We start from the raw sequence: 18957 nt of genomic DNA on the forward strand, positions 1-18957 counted from the left end.
CTTGCACAAACATTTAGTTTGTTTATTTTCTTATGGAGTGTAAAGAGAACTCTTACAAGACAGTTCCCAAGTACAGTAAACAGAGGTGTAATCCCAGCATTTAGCTTTGGGAGACATGGACCTGTTCCTGTGCATTTACCAATGGACTCCTCCAGGAGCAGGCTCAAGCTGGTGAGATGTGGGTAATTACATGGTGTGGGCAGGCAAAATTGATAATAACAAAAAGCAAAGCTGAAATGAATGGCAGTAAACAAGTGGAGGTAAAGGGGTGTTGGTGTGAAAGGGTGGCAGCAAAATTGGAGAATCAATAATTTTAAAAAAGAATTCATCTTCCAATATGAGTGAAGGAATGTTGTGGGTACCAACTGCTTAAATTACAAACCCCATATCGTCATATTTGTTCCCACTGTCAGGTGTACTCTTGAATTGTTAACGTTTTAAAAAAAAATTTAGATTACCCAATTATTTTTTCCAATTAAGGGGCAATTTAGCATGGCCAATCCACCTACTCTGCACATTTTTGGGTTGTGGGGGCGAAACCCACGCAGACACGGGGAGAATGTGCAAACTCCATACGGACAGTGACCCAGAGCCGGGATCGAACCTGGGACCTCAGCGCCGTGAGGCGGTTGTGCTAACCACTAGGCCACCGTGCTGCCCTCGTTAACGTTTTTCTGAAGCTGTTTGTCATTTTGTTGATTTTATAGATAAACAACTATGGAAAACCATTGGCAACAGTCTCTGCAATTGAGCCCCATTCAGATCTGATTTGTAGGTCTTTAGAACTGGATGATAGTCACAGCAAACTGAATAAATTCTCTCACTGAGGCAATGTTAAAGCAATGTTACTTCCATTTTATATTATAGTCTCTGAAAGTTGAGCTTGTCCTGAAACCATCAATGTTTTATATAGGAGTATTAAAGGTATTTTTTAAAGACAACACGCTGCTTAACTGTCTGCCCCTCAAGTTGAAGCTGTCTTGTGTTGGCTGCCATATCTACCTATCCTGATGGGATTTTAAAAATCTTTGGTAAACAAACAGGGCCATACTGGCAGTGCAATGCCCCAATAGACTCATACTTCCCTGAGTCAATGGAGCAATCAGAATCAATGCCCGACTCAACCCCTTCAAAGTTTTTTTTTAAACAAACAATTTTTAATGAGGTATTTTTGGCATAACAAACAACCACAGTACAAAAACAATAGAGTACAAAGAACAGTAGTCAAAAAACAGCCGCCGACATCTGTCCCTCCAAGGCCCGCCTATTTAACCCCCTACTCTATACTACCCTAGCCCCCAGCTGATGATTAATTCCCCGCGAAGAAGTCAATGACTGGTTGCCACCTCCGGGCGAACCCTGACACCGACCCTCTCAAGGCGAACTTGATCTTTTCCATGCCGAGAAAGCTCGCCATGTCGGTTAACCAGACCTCTGACCTCGGAGGCCTAGACTCCCTCCAAGCCAGTAGTATCCGTCGCCGGGCTACCAAGGAGGAAAAGGCCAGAACATCTGCCTCTCCCTCCTCCTGAACACCCGGGCCCTCCAACACCCCAAAGATCGCTACCCCGGACTCATTTCCACTCTTGTCTTCAATACCCTGGACATGACATCTGTGAACCCCTGCCAATATCCCCTAAGTTTTGGGCATGCCCAGAACATATGGACATTGTTCGCTGGTCCACCCGCACATCTGACACACTTGTCTTCCACCCCAAAAAATCTACTCATCTGGGTCGCTGTCATGTGTGCCTGGTGCACCACCTTAAACTGGTTCAAGCTGAGCCTTGCGCATGTAGCGGTCGCGTTGACCCTGCTCAGCGCCTCCGCCCATAGGCCGTCCTCCATCTAACGCCCCAGTTCCTCCTCCCACTTATGCGTCAGCTCCTCTAAATGCGACTCCTCCGCCCCCATTAATTCTTTGTAGGTGTCCGGGATGCTCCCCTCCCCCACCCATCCCCTAGACACTACCCTATCTTCAATCCCTCTTCGTGGCAGGAGTGGGAAGGATGGTAGCTGCCTGCGCAGAAAGTCCCGCACCTGTAGATATCTGAAATCATTCCCTGCTGTCAGCCTGAACTTCTCCTCCAGCGCCCTTAAGCTAGGAAAGCTCCCTTCCAGAAACAAGTCCCTCATTTTCTCAATCCCCGCCCTTTGCCGGACCTGAAATCCCCCATCTAAGCTCCCCGGAGTGAACCGATGATTGTTGCATATTGGGGACCAAACCGACGCCCTCACTACACCAACAAGTCTCCTCCACTGACCCCAGATCCTCAGGGCCGCCACCACCACGGGACTGGTGGAATATCTCGCCGATGGGAATAGCAATGGTGCCTCTATCAGTGCCCCTAAGCTGGTGCCCCTGCATGAGGCCGCTTCCATCTGCTCCCAAGCTGCCCCCGTCCCCACCACCCACTTCCTTATCATCGCAATATTGGGCGCCCAGTAATAATTACTAAAATTTGGCAGGGCAAGCCCCCCCTCCCCCTGATTCCTCTCGAGCATCACCTTTTTCACCGTGGTGACTTACCCACCCAAACAAAGCCCAAAATGATTTTGTTGATCCTCTTAAAATATTTTTGGGTATGAAAATCGGGAGGCATTGGAACACAAATACAAATCTCGGCAATATCGTCATCTTAACCGTCTGCACCCTCCCTGCCAGTGATAGCGGGAGTGCCTCCGATCTCCGAAACTCACCCCTCATCTGCTCAACCAGCCGGGTCAAGTTCAACTTGTGTAACCGGCCCAGGTCGCGCGCCACTTGTATCCCCAGATATCTAAAGCTGTCCCTCACTAACCTGAACGGTAGCTCTCCCAGCCGACCCTCCTGGCCACTTGCCTGGGCTACATACATCTCACTCTTCGTCATATTCAGTTTGTATCCTGAAAACCGGTCAAATTCCCCCAGAATCGTCATAATCTCCCTCATCTCTGTCCCTGCATCCGCCACATATAGGAGTAAATCATCCGCATACAGCGATACCTTGTGCTCCACCCCCCCCCCCCCCCCCCCCCCCCCCCCCCCCCCCCCCCCCCCCCCCCCCCGAACCAGCCCTTTCCAGCCCCTAGAAGCTCTCAGAGCAATTGCCAACGGCTCGATGGTTAGCGCAAACAGCAGCGGGGAGAGGGGACATCCCCGGTACAGCCTAAAATAGTCCAAGGTCGTCTTCTTGTCCTTACACTAGCTTCCGGAGCCTGGTACAGCAGCCTGACCCAGTCGATAAAGCCCCTACTAAACCCAAAGCGTCCCAACACCTCTCATAAATAGTCCCATCCTACCCGGTCAAATGCCTTCTCTGCATCCATGGCCACAACTACCTCTACTTCCCTACCCTCCGGGGGCATCATAATCACATTAAGCAACCTTCTAATATTGGCCACCAACTGCCTACCCATGACAAATCCGGTTTGGTCCTCCATAATCACCTCCGGCACACAATCTTCAATCCTGGAGGCCAACACTTTGGCCAGCAACTTAGCGTTCACATTGAGCAACGAGATCGGCCTGTAGGACCCACACAGCTCCGGGTTTTTGTCCCGCTTCAATATTAACGAAATGGTGGCCTGTGACATCGTTGGGGGCAACACCCCTCTATCCCTCGCCTGGTTAAAAGCCTTAACCAGCAACGGCCCTAATATTCCCGAAAATTTCTTGTAAAGTTCTACAGGGAACCCATCCTGCCCCGGAGCTTTGCCTGACTGCATTGCCTTCACGCCCTCAGAAATTTCTTTGGTCGTAATTGGAGCCCCCAACTCACCCACCTGCGCCCTGCCCACCCTTGGGAAAGTCAGCCCGTCCAAAAGCGTTTCATCCCCTCGGGAGCGGTAAAGTCCACTATAAAAATCCCTGAACGCCCTATTTCACCCAGCCGAATCCCCTACTAGGTTCCCATCCCTGTCGACCACCTTATTGATTCCCCTGGCCGCCTCCCACTTCCTCAACTGCTGTGCCAGCATTCTGCAGGCCTTCTCCCCATATTCATACAGCGTCCCCCTCGCCTTTCTAAGCTGCTCCACTGCCTTGCCCGTGGACAGTACCCCAAACTCCGCCTGCAGCCTTTGACGCTCCCTTAACAGTTCCACCCCGGGGTCACCGCATACCTCCTATCTATCCGTAGGATCCCCTTGATCAGTTGGTCAGTCTCTGCATTATCCGTCCTGTCTTTATGAGCTCGGATTGAAATCAACTCCCCTCTCACCATTGCCTTCAGCGCCTCCCAGACCACCGCTGCTGAGACTTCCCCAGTGTCGTTGACCTGCAGGTAGTCCAGCACACTTCCTTACTCTCTCACACACCACCTCAAACGCCAACAGGCCCTTGTCCAATTGCCACTGCGGGTGCTGGAAGCTCTCCTCAGTGACCTGCAGTTCCACCCAATGTGGGGCACGGTCCGAGATAGTGATGGCCGAGTACCCTGTGTCCACGACCACCGCCAGCAGATCCCTACTCAAAATGAAAAAGTCGATCCGGGAATACACTCTGTGTACATGCGAGTAGAAAGAAAACTCCCTGGCCATCGGCTGTCTAAACCTCCATGGGTCAATCCCCCCCATCTGCTCCATGAACCATATCAACTCCTTTGCCATCGCTGGCACCTTCCACGTTCTCGAGCACGACCGGTCTCGGCCGGGGTCGATAACCGTATTAAAATCCCCTCCCATCACCAGCTTGTGCGAGTCCAAATCCGGTATCTACCCCAGTACCCTCCTAATTAAATCAATATCGTCCCAGTTTGGCGCATAGACGTTAACCAATATCACCTTCCTCCCCTCCAGCTTACCGCTCACCATGACATAACGGCCCCCCCCCCCCGTCCGAAACAATACTACCCGCCTGGAATTGCACCCGCTTATTAATTAAAATCGCCACCTCTCTCGTTTTAGTATCCAGCCCCGAATGGAAGATCTGACTCACCCAACCCTTCCTCAGCCTAACTAGATCCGCCACTTTCAGGTGCGTCACTTGCAGCATCACCACGTCTGCCTTCAGAGCCCTCAGGTATGCAAACACACGGGGCCTCTTGACAGGCCATTCAGCCCGCTAACATTCCAGGTGATCAGCCTGGTGTGCCCCCCCCCCCCCCCCCCCAACCGATTAGCCATCCCTTTCTGCCCCCCCCCACCCCCGCCCATGCGTCGCGCCACCAACTGCCCGCCTCCAGGCAGCCCCCACCCCAGACCTCCTCTCCATCCCCAGGCCCAAGTCCCTCCCCTTGTCAGCAGAATAGCTCCCCCCACCTCCCCTAGCAACATCACTCTATCACCCAAGCCCTGCCCTGTATTGAACCAGTATACACCCCCCATTGTGCTTCCGTGGACTAGCTCACCCGGCTAGCCTAGTGGCCCTCGCCTCCGTCGCTACAAAGTCTCTCACCTATTGTTCCCTACTCCCCCACGCCTCCACCCGCCAATCAAAACCACTTCCCTCATCAAATCAAGAGCTAACAATCTCCTAATTGCCATAGGAGACAGCCCAAGACAGACAGAGACTCCCACAGCACACCCCTCACTAGTGCAAATTAAAGTAATTGAAATAAAACATAGAAATCCCGCACCAACCACCCCCATCAAAACACCAAAAAACCCCAATGACTGAATATCTTTTACTCCCCTGTCTTCACCCAAACTTCAAAGACAAACAAAAAAGAAAGCAAACCATATATATACATCGTTCGAAAAAGAAAAAAAAGAGAAAGACGCTGCCGCTTAAGTCCGAAAAATTCCTCAGTTCTGCGCCAGATCCTTCTTCTTGGCAACGTCCATTGCCTCTTTGGGCGATTCAAAGTAGTGGTGCTGGTCCTCATGGGTGACCCAGAGGTGCTTCGGGTAGAGGAGCCCAAATTTCACTTTCCTCTTAAACAGGATCTCCTTCACCTACCTGAAGCCTGCCCTCTTTCTGGCCAGCTACACACTCAGGTCCTGATAGACACGCAGTCTACTATTGTTCCATTTCCAGCCCCGGGTACGTTTGGCCCACTGGAGGACACACTCTTTATCCAGTAATCTGTGGAACAGCACCACCATCGCCCTTGGGGGGGTCCCCCGGCCGTGGCTTCCTCGCCATCGCCCTGTACGCACTTTCCACCTCCAGCGGCTGGGGAAAAGCCCTCTCCCCCAGAAGCTTCTGGAACATATTTATCACAAAAGCGCCCGCATCAGCCCCTTTGAGGAGACGGTCAATTCTCACATTCTGTCGGCGTGCACTGTTCTCCAGCACTTCCACTTTTTCTAACGGCCTCTTCTGCTGATCCTTCAGTATCCCCACCTCCAGCTCGACCACCATTTGGCGTTCCTCCTGGTCCACCAGCGCTTTCTCCAACTTCTGGATCGTCCGATCCTGGGCATCCAGCCTACGTTCCATTCGATCAATCGACTCCTTTATTGGGTCGAGACAATCTCATTTCTGTCTGGCGAAGCCGTCTTGAATGATCTGCATCAGTTTCTCCATCGATGGCTGGGCCATCGCAGCAGGAGTCCGAACCTCGGCCATGTTAACTTCAGCAGCCACTTCTACCCAGCCCTTGCTTATCTTTCTGTTTCTTCCCTTACGGTCCCTTGGGGTTCTCCGTTCCATGCACCACTGTGTGGATCCAGTACTTAAATGTCCGCACTTTCCAAATCAAGACTCAAAACCACGAAAAAGTCAGGTAAAAAGGTCCAAAAGCCTGGCCAGAGCGGGAGCCACCAAGTATGCGACCTACTCCCTCACAGCCGCCACCGATTCAACCCCTTCAAAGTTGCTAATGCTATGCACCGACTCCAAAGTATCCGTTTAATCTTTTTGAAAGACTCAAGGAGTGAATGGGAATGGCAACAGAGATACAAAACTGCTGCTCCAAAGAGACATACAGAAAATTGAGTCTGTGTCGCTTGACCCCAAAAGTGTTTAATTATGAATAACCCCAATGCTGCATTTTGTGCCTCGTGATTTTTGGCAGCCTGTTTTCATGGGCTAGGTGATTGTAGAATTATAGAATCCCTACAGTGCAGGAGGAGGCCATTCGGCCCATTCAATCTGGTACAGAGTCCTGCACAGATTAATTAGTGTAGGTTTTGCTGTATCCAGCATTGGAATGCTGCATAATGCCAAAGAATACATCGGGGAAAAAATACAACTGTCCATAGAAGGGCTCGTAAATCACTGATTCCTTCCAGCAGAAACATGGGATTGCTGTAAAAATGTCTGATGAATTGGTCTTCTGATCCATTGCCTACCTCTATTCTGCCATGAACTCAGCTAAGGGAAGGGTAGAAAATTTGAGGCGGAATGACCACCACCTCAAACAACCTTCTCGGAAGGCTGTCCAAATATTGTGCAGTACAATGGGTCCAACTTGTTTATTCAAAAGGCAATCTTTTGGTTCAAGGCAGATAAACTGAATTATATTTGAACATATTGCATCCATTTCTGATCACCACACTCCAGGAAGGATGTGAGGCTACAGAGAGACTGCAGAGCAAATTTACCAGAATGGTTCCAGGATGAGTGATTGTAAGTTCAAGGTTAGGTTGGAGAAGCTGGGATGGTTCTCCTTGGAGCAAAGGAGATTTAGGGGAGATTTAATAGATTATGATGGGGTTAAATTAGGTAGACAAAGAAAAGCTGTTGTCATTAGTTGATGACACAAGGATTAAGGGACACAGATTCAAGTTCTGGGGCAAGAGATGCAGTGGAATGTGAGGAAGAACTTTTCCACACAGAGTGACCTGGAACTCCCACCTACAAGAGTGGTGGAAGCAAAGGCCATGAATAATTTTTAAAAATTGAATGGGCACTTGAGGGAAATAAACTTGTGGGCTTATGGAAATTGAAATGGTTCTGACTGGATGGCTCTTCAGGGAGCTGACATAGGTTTGATGGGCTGAAAGGCCTCTTTTTGTTCCTCAATGACAGAAAATGGTTTAGAAATGAGATCACGCGGCATCTATTTTTCAGACAAGCAACAGGCACAGAAAGGTCCAATGTGGCAGGCAGTGTGCATGTGCTCGTTTTGCGCTGCATTCCACATTGCTGAGGGTGTGCAGTAATTAACCAAGAGCATCTGCCTGAAACTGTTAGGCAATGCAAATTGGGATGTGCAGTTAAGACTGATTTTAGGGTCCTTTACAAAGCTGGATCCTGACTGGCCATACCCTGGTGCCATGCGTGCTGTTGCCTGTTTTCTCAGAAAAATGTTGTGAAACAGACTCTCTTTAAAGGAACTGCTGGAGGTTGAGGAAAACAGTTTTTTTTACTAATCTGACTTTGGGAACAAAAGGATCTTTGAGTGCTCTTCCCAGCTTCACATTACAGCTGTGCGCTACTGCAGACAGGCGCTCTTGGTAACTACTGCAGACTCCAAGTCATATGGAGTGCAGCATATATCCGGTGCAGAATGAACATGTACACACTGCCTGCCACATTGGACCTTTCAGTGCCTGCTAGTAACCTGAAAAGTGTGCAGTATGTGGTCTACAGCACAAACAAAAAAGAGGCCTTTCAACCCATCAAGTCCATGTTGGCTCTTTCAAGCTATCCAATCAGTCCCATTCCCTACTGTATCGCTGTAGCCCTGCAAGCTTATTTCTTTCAAATCTCCATCCAATTTTCTTTTGAAATCATTCATAGCCTCCACTCAAAGCTGTCCCCACAACTCAATCGACACACGTTGCTGCTATTCCTGCCTGTGCATGTTCACCTTCTTTAGGACTGTCATATGGGCTCTTTGGGCACGACTAGCATCCCCAGCATGTCGGTCACATCTCAGTCCTGCAAGCAGGTCTCCATTATGTTTCTCTTGTGTATCCATTTCAGCGCAGCGGTTCATGACCTCCATTGAGTTTACTGCTGAGTTCAGAAGCAAACCAATTTCCAAGTCAATAGCTTTGATGCACAAAGGAAAGTGTGTGCTCTCAACTGGGAAAGGAGTGCTTGTGTATATAGTGGTAGTACACATGTGCAGTTATGAACTAAATCATCTTCCATTTGACTGTCTACCTGGATAATTTGTGTAATCCTGCGCCTCAGGTGTTTTATTTCCTTCAACCTCTTCTGTGGTATCAACGGCCTGTGGAAAAAAAAAACTTTAGTTTAACAGATGCCAGGTCATACTTAAATATACGGAATTGATACAAATTGCATTTTAATCAATTTCAGCTGACACAATGACTAACTTTAGACTGTGACATAACAGCAGATAAAAGTTTACTGCACTGAGTTTGAAGCTGTACTCCTCCAGAGTCTTGTACTGCCCTTGTAATTAAATAAGTGCATTAATATATTCACAGAAAAAGCTGGAAATACTTAGGGCAGCCAGCACCCGTGGAGAGAAAGAGCTTACAGGTTGAAGCTTCAATTAAAAGAAATGGTCTGAAAAATAAGTTGAGCAGAATCACAGAATTGTTTTTTTTTAAAAATAATTTTTATTAACGTTTTCACAAAATATTAGTAACAAAAAATATCAAGAAAAGAACAAACCCCCCCCCCCCCATGTATGCAAAAAAGAAAAATAAATTAACACCTGTCATTAGCAATGAATAAATATACATGTCCCTTCAGCCCAAAACAAAGGAAACGTCCCCCCCCACTCCACTCTCCCCCCCACTCTCCCCCTCCCCACTCCACTCTTCCCCCCCCCCACTCCACTCTTCCCCCCCCCCACGCTCCCCCTCCCCACTCCACTCTTCCCCCCCTCCCTCCCCCCCCAGCACAGGAGGCAGCCATTTGGCCCATTGTGTCTGCATCGGCTCCCCAAATGAGTATTATGGCTTTGTGCCATTTCCCTGCCTCTTCCCTGTAACCGGATGTCGGACAGGGCACTAATCACTGACACGGGTAGTTAAAGCTCTACAGTGTGTCAGGGAACCCTAGATTGTGGATTCTCTACAACTTTGGACCAACTAATTCCCTGTGGATCAGTTAGGTAAAAAAAAAAATCCTCTGATGTTTCAAGTCTGTGACTTTTTGGCAGAACTGGGGCAAATGTTACAAGTGTACCAGGTCTTAAACAAGTACAGGTGCAAGGAAAGTGGTGGGCTCAGAAGAAAGCGTTAAAAGAAAGTTCTGTGACAGGATGGAAGGCAGGAATGATTAAATGGGCAGCAGAATCATTACTAGCATCTGCTGTGCATTATCACTGTTTTGCCACAGTGAATGAAAGACATAGCAGTCTACCTAATATAGCTGACTAACCAGGTGGATAAAGAAGCAGTAGCTGCAAGAACGTGCCCCATTTTAAAGGCAAATACCACTTTCAATAAACTGTGCTGGATCATCCATTAATACGGGAAGCTGATCAATTGCAAATTTTAGCAACTCCTTCCAAGACGTTTCAAACTGCCTGTGAATATGGACAATGTAAGCCAAATCATTTTTAAAAAATACACGTTCTAGATAAGAGTAATTGGTCACAGCCAAATTTCTACCTCAGTTGTGTGTCGGTAGATACAGAAAGTAGTTTGGGGTGAAAAAGTGGATGGATATCTCTATTGGATCTCTGCCTACTTTGACATGCATGTTTTAATTCTTGAAGTATACGAGTGCTTCATTGTAATATTGAAATTGGCAGGTGGGGACATCATTTTACCATGAATTCTATTTTCCAATAGCGTTTGAGCAGAATGCAGGGTGAACTTCATGCCCACATAGAACAGATGCATAGCAATGATCAGCCAAATGGAGAAATGTATTTAAATGGCAGAGTAAGGCGGGGTGACATGGTAGCAAGTGGTTAGAACTGCTGAGCCTCACGCGCCGAGGACCCGGGTGCGATCCCGGCCCCAGGTCACTGTCCGGGGGAGCTTGTGGCGCAGTGGTATTGTCACTGGACTAGTAGACCAGGGACCCACAGTAATACTCTGGGGACAAAGGTTCAAATCCCGCCACTGCAGATGGTGAAGTTTGAATTCAATAAAAAAAATCTGGAATTATAAATCTAATGGTGCCCATGAAACCACTGTCGATTGTCATACAAACCCACCTGGCTCACTAATGTCCTTTAGGGAAGGAAATCTGCTGTCCTTACCTGGTCTGGCCTGCATGTGACTCCAGACCCACAGCCTTTACCTGGAATAAACTTGCAGCACAACCTTTGGAGCAGCAGAGACAAGCTCATTTGTCATCTGGTGCAAGAGCACCTGCAGCTAACATATAGCTTAGGACCGGCACAGATAGCGACAATAAGGACCAACTGCAGGTTCAAACCTTCCTCCCTCAGTCAGATGGAGATGGTGCCTAGAGATGCAAAAGACAAGGAAATCTCCTTGTAACCACCTCCATTGCAACAGCCACCAAAATGAGAGTTTAGTGTTCGGTCATTTGTTGATCTGGTTTACGTCTCCATTTTGCCGTTCCTTTTATTTAGTTTTTTCAGTCGTCTTTTAGTCCTTGCACCCTTCAGCCTTTTGAAGCTTTCTTAAGGCATCATTGCATTAAACAACCATTTCCACTTAAATTACAGAAATTTCATAGTTCATTAAGCAAGTTTCCCACACCAGTCCTGAGCTGCACATGGAGCCAAGGATAATTGGGTGGCACAGTAGATTAGTGGTTAGCACTGTTGCTTTACAGCGCCAGGGACTTGGGTTCGATTCCCGGCTTGGGTCACTGTCTGTACGTAGTCTGCACATTCTCCCCGTGGCTGCGTGGTTTTCCTTAGGATGTTCCAATTTCCTCCCACAAGTCCTGAAAGACGTACTTGTTAGGTGAATTAGACATTCTGAATTCTCCCTCAGTGTACTTAAACAGGCGCCAGAATGTGGCAACTAGGAGATTTTCACAGTGACTTCATTGCAGTGTTAATGTAAGCCTACTTGTGACACCAATAAAGATTATTATTATTGTTATGCAAGTAAGTTGACATAAGAAAAGCATTCATGCTATTAACACATTTTCATAGGGTCCTCCTAATCCTCTCCAATAACCACAATGGTCGACCCGTGGAAACCTAGAGAAACGAAGAGATGGATGGGAAACTATCACAAGGAGAAGAACCCCGAGACTGGCCCCTACTGTTAGAGGAAAGACTTCATTAATTTGGGTTCTTCAGGCTCAAAAGGTGGCAAATGAGAAGTGATCTTATTGAAGTATTATAGCAGTTAATAGCACAGGAAGATCAGTCTTAAATTGTGATGGCAGAGCAAATTCAAATATTGTAAAAGGCACACAGAGGACAATGTGAGACGTCATCAAAAATGACCACTTTCCAATAGAATATTGTGTGAAAGTGGAGTAATAGAGAAATCGAAGCATGGAATATCTATCTTTATGCAACATCCATTATTGTGATTGTGATTTAAATTTTAAAAAATGGGTATAAATCTCACATTCGTAAATTTTTGATTTGCTCCACAGGTGCCGGGTTCAGCTCTCAAAGAAACCTATTAATCCGAGTAAGTAACCTTGAGCAGTATGTTGTCTTCAAATATTAGGAACTTAAAAACTGACATTAAGTTACATTTAATGGGAATGGGAAGAAATTGCCTTCGCTCCCATTGATCGTTGCATTTAAACAATACAATTTTGTAAACCATTATATCTCAACTTAACATGAATGGAAAATCAAGAATCAGAATACATTTCCAACAGATTTCTTTTAATTGCCAGAATGGGAATGTGACCCTTAATATACATGTTACCATGCCATGTTAGCACAATATATTCAACTGCAAAATGGCAACTAACAAAAGAAACAATATATGGAGACATCTGGTCACAAAAACAGAACTGACTTTGTTAAGGAAGTAAACAAACAGTATGGACTCTATGGGCAAAATCATACTGCCTTAGTCTCTGGTACAACAGTGGGACAATTTACTGCTCATGAACTGGATTAGCAGGCCTTCCAGAACCAATTAAGAGTCTGTTTTCAGGGTCCCCAACCAATTAGGGTAAAGCGGGCGGATGAGATGTCAAAGAAAGGATTTCTGCTCAAAGGGTCCAAAGCACGTTTGAGAAAAACACAGCTGGATTTTAAAAGCTGCAGCACCCACAGGATTGAAGAGGGGACTCTCTCACTCTTACCTGGAGACCCACTTGAAGGACATCAGTGAGGTAAGCTCTCCCAAAGACTGGAGAAGCAGGACAACCTCTCCAATCAAGGAAGCGTGAACAGAAGTAGCTGAATGAGTCTGCAGCTGGACCAGTGCATGTTCCCTCCAATCTGGAGATCAGGAACTTGGGAGGGCAGGAAAGATGAGGTGCCAATCCCCACACTCTGACATGCTCAGCATTTTTCTGAACAACATGAGTCAGGCCAACACACCTTGTAGCTCTACTCATTCATCTCCCTAACAGCACCTCACAGCCCATGCCTCACTGCGACCGAGCACAAATGCCATCCTTCTCTCCTCTGCACACAAGCCATTAGAAAGGAGATGAACACATATTTTTCCCACCCAGAGGGTGGTAGAAATCTGGAACTCGCTGCTGAAAAGTTGGTAGATGCAAAAACTCCACACGTCTTAAAATAACCTCGGACATCGACTTGAAGCGCCATGGCCTGTAGGGATGCAGAGCAAATGCAGGACAGTGGGATTAGACTGGACAGATCCTCGTCCACTGGCATGGACACAATGGGCTGAATAATCTCCTTATGTGGCGTTAATGTTTATGATTCCGTGAAGCGCACTGATGTTGCCTCATGCGGCTCAGTGTCATATTTTGCTTCACAACATTTCTGTGAAGCACCCTGTGAAGTTTTATTATGTTACAGGCCGTTATCTAAATACACATTGTCAAAGCTGTTGCATATCATTTGCTATTCTTGAGGTAAATGTTTGAAGGTTCTATTGCCAGCGGAGGGAGTACAGGTTTATAATCAAGCATAGATACCATCATACCCATTTCATAGAGCACCATACTTTGCATCTTTTAGCAGAGTAGTCAGAAGTTCTCTGTTTGTTTCCTTAAATGCAGTATGTCAAACAACCTCTGATATACAGGCAACCCTCGTCTTTACGACGCTCGAGATACAATGCATAGCACTTATGACGTTGAAAAATTGTGCTTGTTTCGAATTTTGACGTCGATTTTGACTTTACAATGCTATAGCAGCCCACCGTTTCAATAACAACCTGGGGTGGTTTGTGAAACCTCCCACTGAAACACCGGGCTCCTGCAACCTTCAGTCACCAGGCCGTAACTCAGGGGCGGAAGGTCGCTATGGAGAATGGACATGGTGGTCCACCGGCAGCGCGCTGCCTGACCAAGATTGAGCCAGAAGCCGGAAAGCAGTTTCTGATAAACCAGGAAATGGAGCTGAAATTCGCCGGTAAAAATCCTGCCTTGCCCTACTGGTTGATCTCCCATTGACTACAACGGGATCTTTCACGCCTGTGGTCTGAAGCCTTTTGCTCAGCCAATTATGGAGTGTAAAGTCATCATAGTCCTGGATGACCATAGGCTGCTTTCCCTTTTGAGGGAGAGAGCTGACTAGTGGTGATTTAACCTGGGGATCACTACACCTCAGGCCAGGGGCAAGCTTGAGAAAGCAGAGCCTTCATGAATATCCTCAGTCGGTACGGGAATTAAACCCGCACTGCTGGCCTCACTCTGCATCACAAACCAGCTGTCCAGCCAACTGAGCTAAACCAGCGGCGAGAATGGTCGTTGCGGCCCACCGGCAGAGATCTCTGAGTGCATTGAGCAAATGTCTAAAAGCCCGAGGGAAATAAGGTCACAATTTGCTGGTTAAAATGTTGTCTAGCTCCACTGACAGAACTAATCCCTCATTTCTGACATTGTTCCTATGGGGAAATCGGTTCGGGCGTACGACGTTTCGACTTACGACATGGTTTCCAAGAATTACTTTCAAGTCTTAGCACTGCCTGTACTAGTTCTGAATTTGAAACTCCTCAGCGCCACTTCAAATATTGCCCAAGAAAAAAATGTCAAAGAGATACATTTTAAAACAGTTTATTTGCTTCTTTTTCACCCTCAGAGCATTTCAAAATGGGACAGAAGTAAATATCCCTGTACAATCGGTTGATATTTTAATCTGCAAAACTGGATGAAAACTCATTGGTTTTTGATAGCTTGCAGTGCCACTACCTGGAATGTAGGGGAACTGCAGCTCTTTCTGTCAACTAAATTCCTGCACATAATCTCACAGAACAAACTCATTTGCAGCTTTCCATTCAGATTCATTCATTAAGACACATTTTCAGATTTCCATACAGATTGATTCCAATACTTATTCAGATTGTTTCAGATTCCGATTCAAAGGGCGGCACAGTGGTGCAGTGGTTAGCATTGCTCCTTCAAGGCACCGAGGACCCAGGTTCGATCCAGGCCCCGGGTCACTGTCCGTGTGGAGTTTGCACATTATCCCCGTGTCTGCGTGGGTCTCACCTCCACCACACAAAGATATGCAGGGTAGGTGGATTGGCCAAGCTAAACTGCCCCTTAATCGGAAATTTTTAAAAAAGATTCCCATTCAGATTGATTTAACTTCCCATTTAGAATGTTTCAGATTAATTTAATTCATAGAATCTGAATGGAAATCTGAATCAATAGGAATGGGCATTGGAATAAATCTGTATTGGAATCTGAAAATGAATCTTTATCATTCTAAATGGGAATCTGAATCAATCCGAATATGTATTGGAATCAATCTGAAAATGAATTTGAATTCTAAATGGGAATCTGAACAATTCTAAATGGGAATTTTAATTAATCTAAATGGGTATTGGAATCAATATGTATGGGAAGCATGGGCGGCACATGGCACAGTGGCTAGCACTGTTGCGTCACAGTGCCCGGGACCCAGGTTCGATTCCCCGCTTGGGTCACTGTTTGTGCGGTGTCTGCATGTTCTCCCCATGTCTGCTCCGGTTTCCTCCTAAGTCCCAAAAGACGTGCTTGCTAGGTGAACTGGACATTCTGAATTCTCCCGCAGTGTACCTAAACAGGGGATTTCACAGTAACTTCATTGCAGTGTTAATGTAAGCCTACTTGTGACTCTAATAAAGATTATTAGAATCCCTACAGTGCAGGAGGCCGCCACTGGACTCATCAAGTCTTCGCCGACACTCTGAAAGATTCCCACTCTATCTAAGACCACTTCCTGCCCTATACCTTGAACCCTACCTAACCGTTGGACACTAAGGGGCAATTTAGCATGGTCAATCCACCTAACCTGCACATTTCATGGACTATGGAAGGAAAACGGAGCACCTGGAGGAAACCCACGCAGAACCGGGGAGAACGTGCAAACTCCACACAGACTATCACCCAAGGCCAGAATTGAACGCGGGTTCATGGCCCTTTGTGGCAGTAGTGCTAACCGCTGTGCCACCGTCCCACCCATGCTTCCCATACAGATTGATTCCAATACCCATTTAGATTAATTCAGATTCCCATTCAGATTGATTACAATTCCCATTTAGAATGATTCAGATTCCCATTTAGAATGATTGATTCATTTTCAAATTGATTCAGATTCCCATTCAGACTGATTCAGATTGATTCAAATTCCCATTCAGATTGATTCAAATTCACATTTAGAGTTATTCAGATTCACACCTTCTTCAATGTAAACTACCAGGGTATTTAATGAATTTCATTACTTGATTTAAGCTGCCAATTACAACACGGAAAAGGCGGGAAACACATCAAGTCTATAACATCGAATTATTATCAAAACTAACCAATTTACACCATTCCTCACATTAGGAAAGTCAACACTGTGCTTTACTAAGCGGGAAAAAAGTCGATGCCAAGCAAGAAAAACATGCTAACAAAAGATTAGGGTCAGGACCAAAGGTTTGGTGGATGAAGAAAAGTTTTAGGAGGCATTTGAAAAGAGGGGATGGAGGCAGGAACATAGGAACAAGGCTAGCCCCTCAAGCATGTTTCACTGAGATCATAGCTGCTCCTCAGCCTAGCTCTATATATCTGCCTTTTCCCCCATATCCCTCAATACCTCCCACGAACAAAAATCTACCAGGGTTTACCAATTGCTGTTTGTTGGTTTTATCAATTAATGTAGGATGAATTGCTGTTTGTTGGTGGAACAGAGTTTCAAACTATTACCATCTTTTGCACAAATAAATGTTTCTTAATTTCACTCCTAGAAGATCTGGCTCTAATTTTAGACTGCTCTCCTCAACCAGCAGAAATAGCTTCTCTTTATCTACCCTTCTTCCATTAATACCTTGAAAGCTTCAATAAAATCGCCCCTATATTTTCTAAATTCCAAGGAATACAACACTTGTTTGCGTAATCTCTCCTCATAATTTAACCCATGGAGTCCAGGTCTTATTTTAATAAGTCTACATTGCACTTATTCAAGGCCAGTAAAACCTTCATAAGGTGTGGTGTTCAGGACTGAACACAATCTCCTTGCGTGATCCAACCAGGGATTTGTATAGCGGAAGCACAACTTCAATCCCTTTGTATTTTAGTCCTCCAGATAGAAAGGTCAGCATTCTTTTAGCCTTTTGATTATTTTCTGTAACTGTTCATGACATTTTAACGACCTATGTACCTGGACATACAAGTCTTTTTGGACCTCTGCTGTTTCTAGCTTTTCACCTTCTGACATCACCTTGGCATCAAAACAGCATTGGCCAAGTATGGCATCAAGGAATCCTGGCAATACTGAAGTCAATGGGAATCAGTGGAACACTCTCCCTTTATTGGAGTCATACCTAGCACAAAGGATAATGGTTGTGATTGTTGGGGACCAATCATGTCAGCTCCAGGACATCGCTGCAGGTGTTACTGTGCATAGTGTCCAAGGCTCAGACATCTTCAGCTGCTTCATCAACGACCTTCCCTCCATTGTAAGGTCAGAAGCAAGAATGTTTGCTGATGATTGCATAATGCTCAGTACCATTTGCAATTCCTCAGATGCTGAAGCAGATCATGCCCACATGCAGCAATACCTGGAGAACATTCAGGTTTGGGCTGATAAGTGGCAAGTGTCATTTGAGCCATGTAACTGCCAGACAATAACCATCTCCAACAAAAGGAAATATAACCATCTCCCATTGATGTTCAATGGCATTACCATCAGTGAATTCCCCACCATTTAGGGTCTAGCACTGACCAGAAACTTAACTAGAAGGAGGCAGAAGGAGGTGGCTACATGGAGCAGGTCAGAAACTAGGAATTCTGTCCATCATTTACAAGTCACAAGTGTGAATTGTATCAACAGAAATAGATAGCCAGACAATCTGTTTGTCTAGATGGCCCTACTGAATCATTATCCCATGGAGATGAAATTTGCTGATGCTGGAAAAGTGGTTCCACCTGCCATTTTTAAAGGCCTCCAGAGTTGGCCCAACGTCAAGTAAATTGGGTCCATATTCTCAGCGGTATTCAGACCTTGCAAATTTAGCCATTTTTAGCTAATCTGGTGCAGAGTTGGGAAAATAACTAGATTTCTCTAAGGAAGGGCAGCACAGTGGTTCAGTGGTTAGCACTGCTCCCACGGAGCTGAGGGCCCAGGTTCGGTCCCGGGCCCGAGCCTGGGTCACTGTCCATGTGGAGTTTGCACATTCTCCCCATGTGCGTGGGTCTCACCCCCGCAACCCAAAACGAAGTGCAGTGTAGGTGAATTGGCCACGCTAAATTGTCCCTTAATTGGGAAAAGAAAGAATTGGATACTCTAAATTTATTTTTAAAAAGACTTAAGTAACACTCATTGTGACAGAACGACAGCAAGAAGCTTCAAAAAGGTGTTCAGTTGGCTAATGAATCAGAAAAATGTAATAACAGAGTATTAAAGTTCTTACTTTGTTATCCTCTTCAAGTGGAATAGACTTGTTTCTGGACTTCGGGTTTTTTCGTTGTGTTTGGCCCTTCTCTGCCAACATCTGGTCACTATAACATTTCATGATCTTTTCCAGTTGTGGCTCACACTGGTATGCATGTTGCACGCCATTTTCTCTCACTAGGGGGAACAAATACTATGTCACTAATGTCAGTTACCTAGACAGATTTCCTTCTTTGAAAATGTTGTTCTGATTCAA

General features: G+C 46.1%; 1 protein-coding gene across 6 annotated transcripts in view; it reads right to left on the reverse strand.

The window, feature by feature from the left end:
- Positions 1-18957, reverse strand: part of LOC119963301 (protein ZGRF1-like) — a 144206-nt gene that overhangs the window by 1314 nt on the left and 123935 nt on the right. For all 6 annotated transcript variants that reach the window (XM_038792188.1, XM_038792186.1, XM_038792187.1 and 3 more), the window contains 2 exons: positions 18721-18878; positions 8981-9050 (listed from right to left, as the gene is read on the reverse strand). In XM_038792188.1, coding sequence (XP_038648116.1) covers positions 8981-9050; positions 18721-18878 — 228 coding nt within the window. The remainder of the gene's footprint in view (positions 1-8980; positions 9051-18720; positions 18879-18957) is intronic.

This window comes from Scyliorhinus canicula, chromosome 3 (assembly GCF_902713615.1).
Source record: "Scyliorhinus canicula chromosome 3, sScyCan1.1, whole genome shotgun sequence".
Taxonomy (NCBI): domain Eukaryota; kingdom Metazoa; phylum Chordata; class Chondrichthyes; order Carcharhiniformes; family Scyliorhinidae; genus Scyliorhinus; species Scyliorhinus canicula.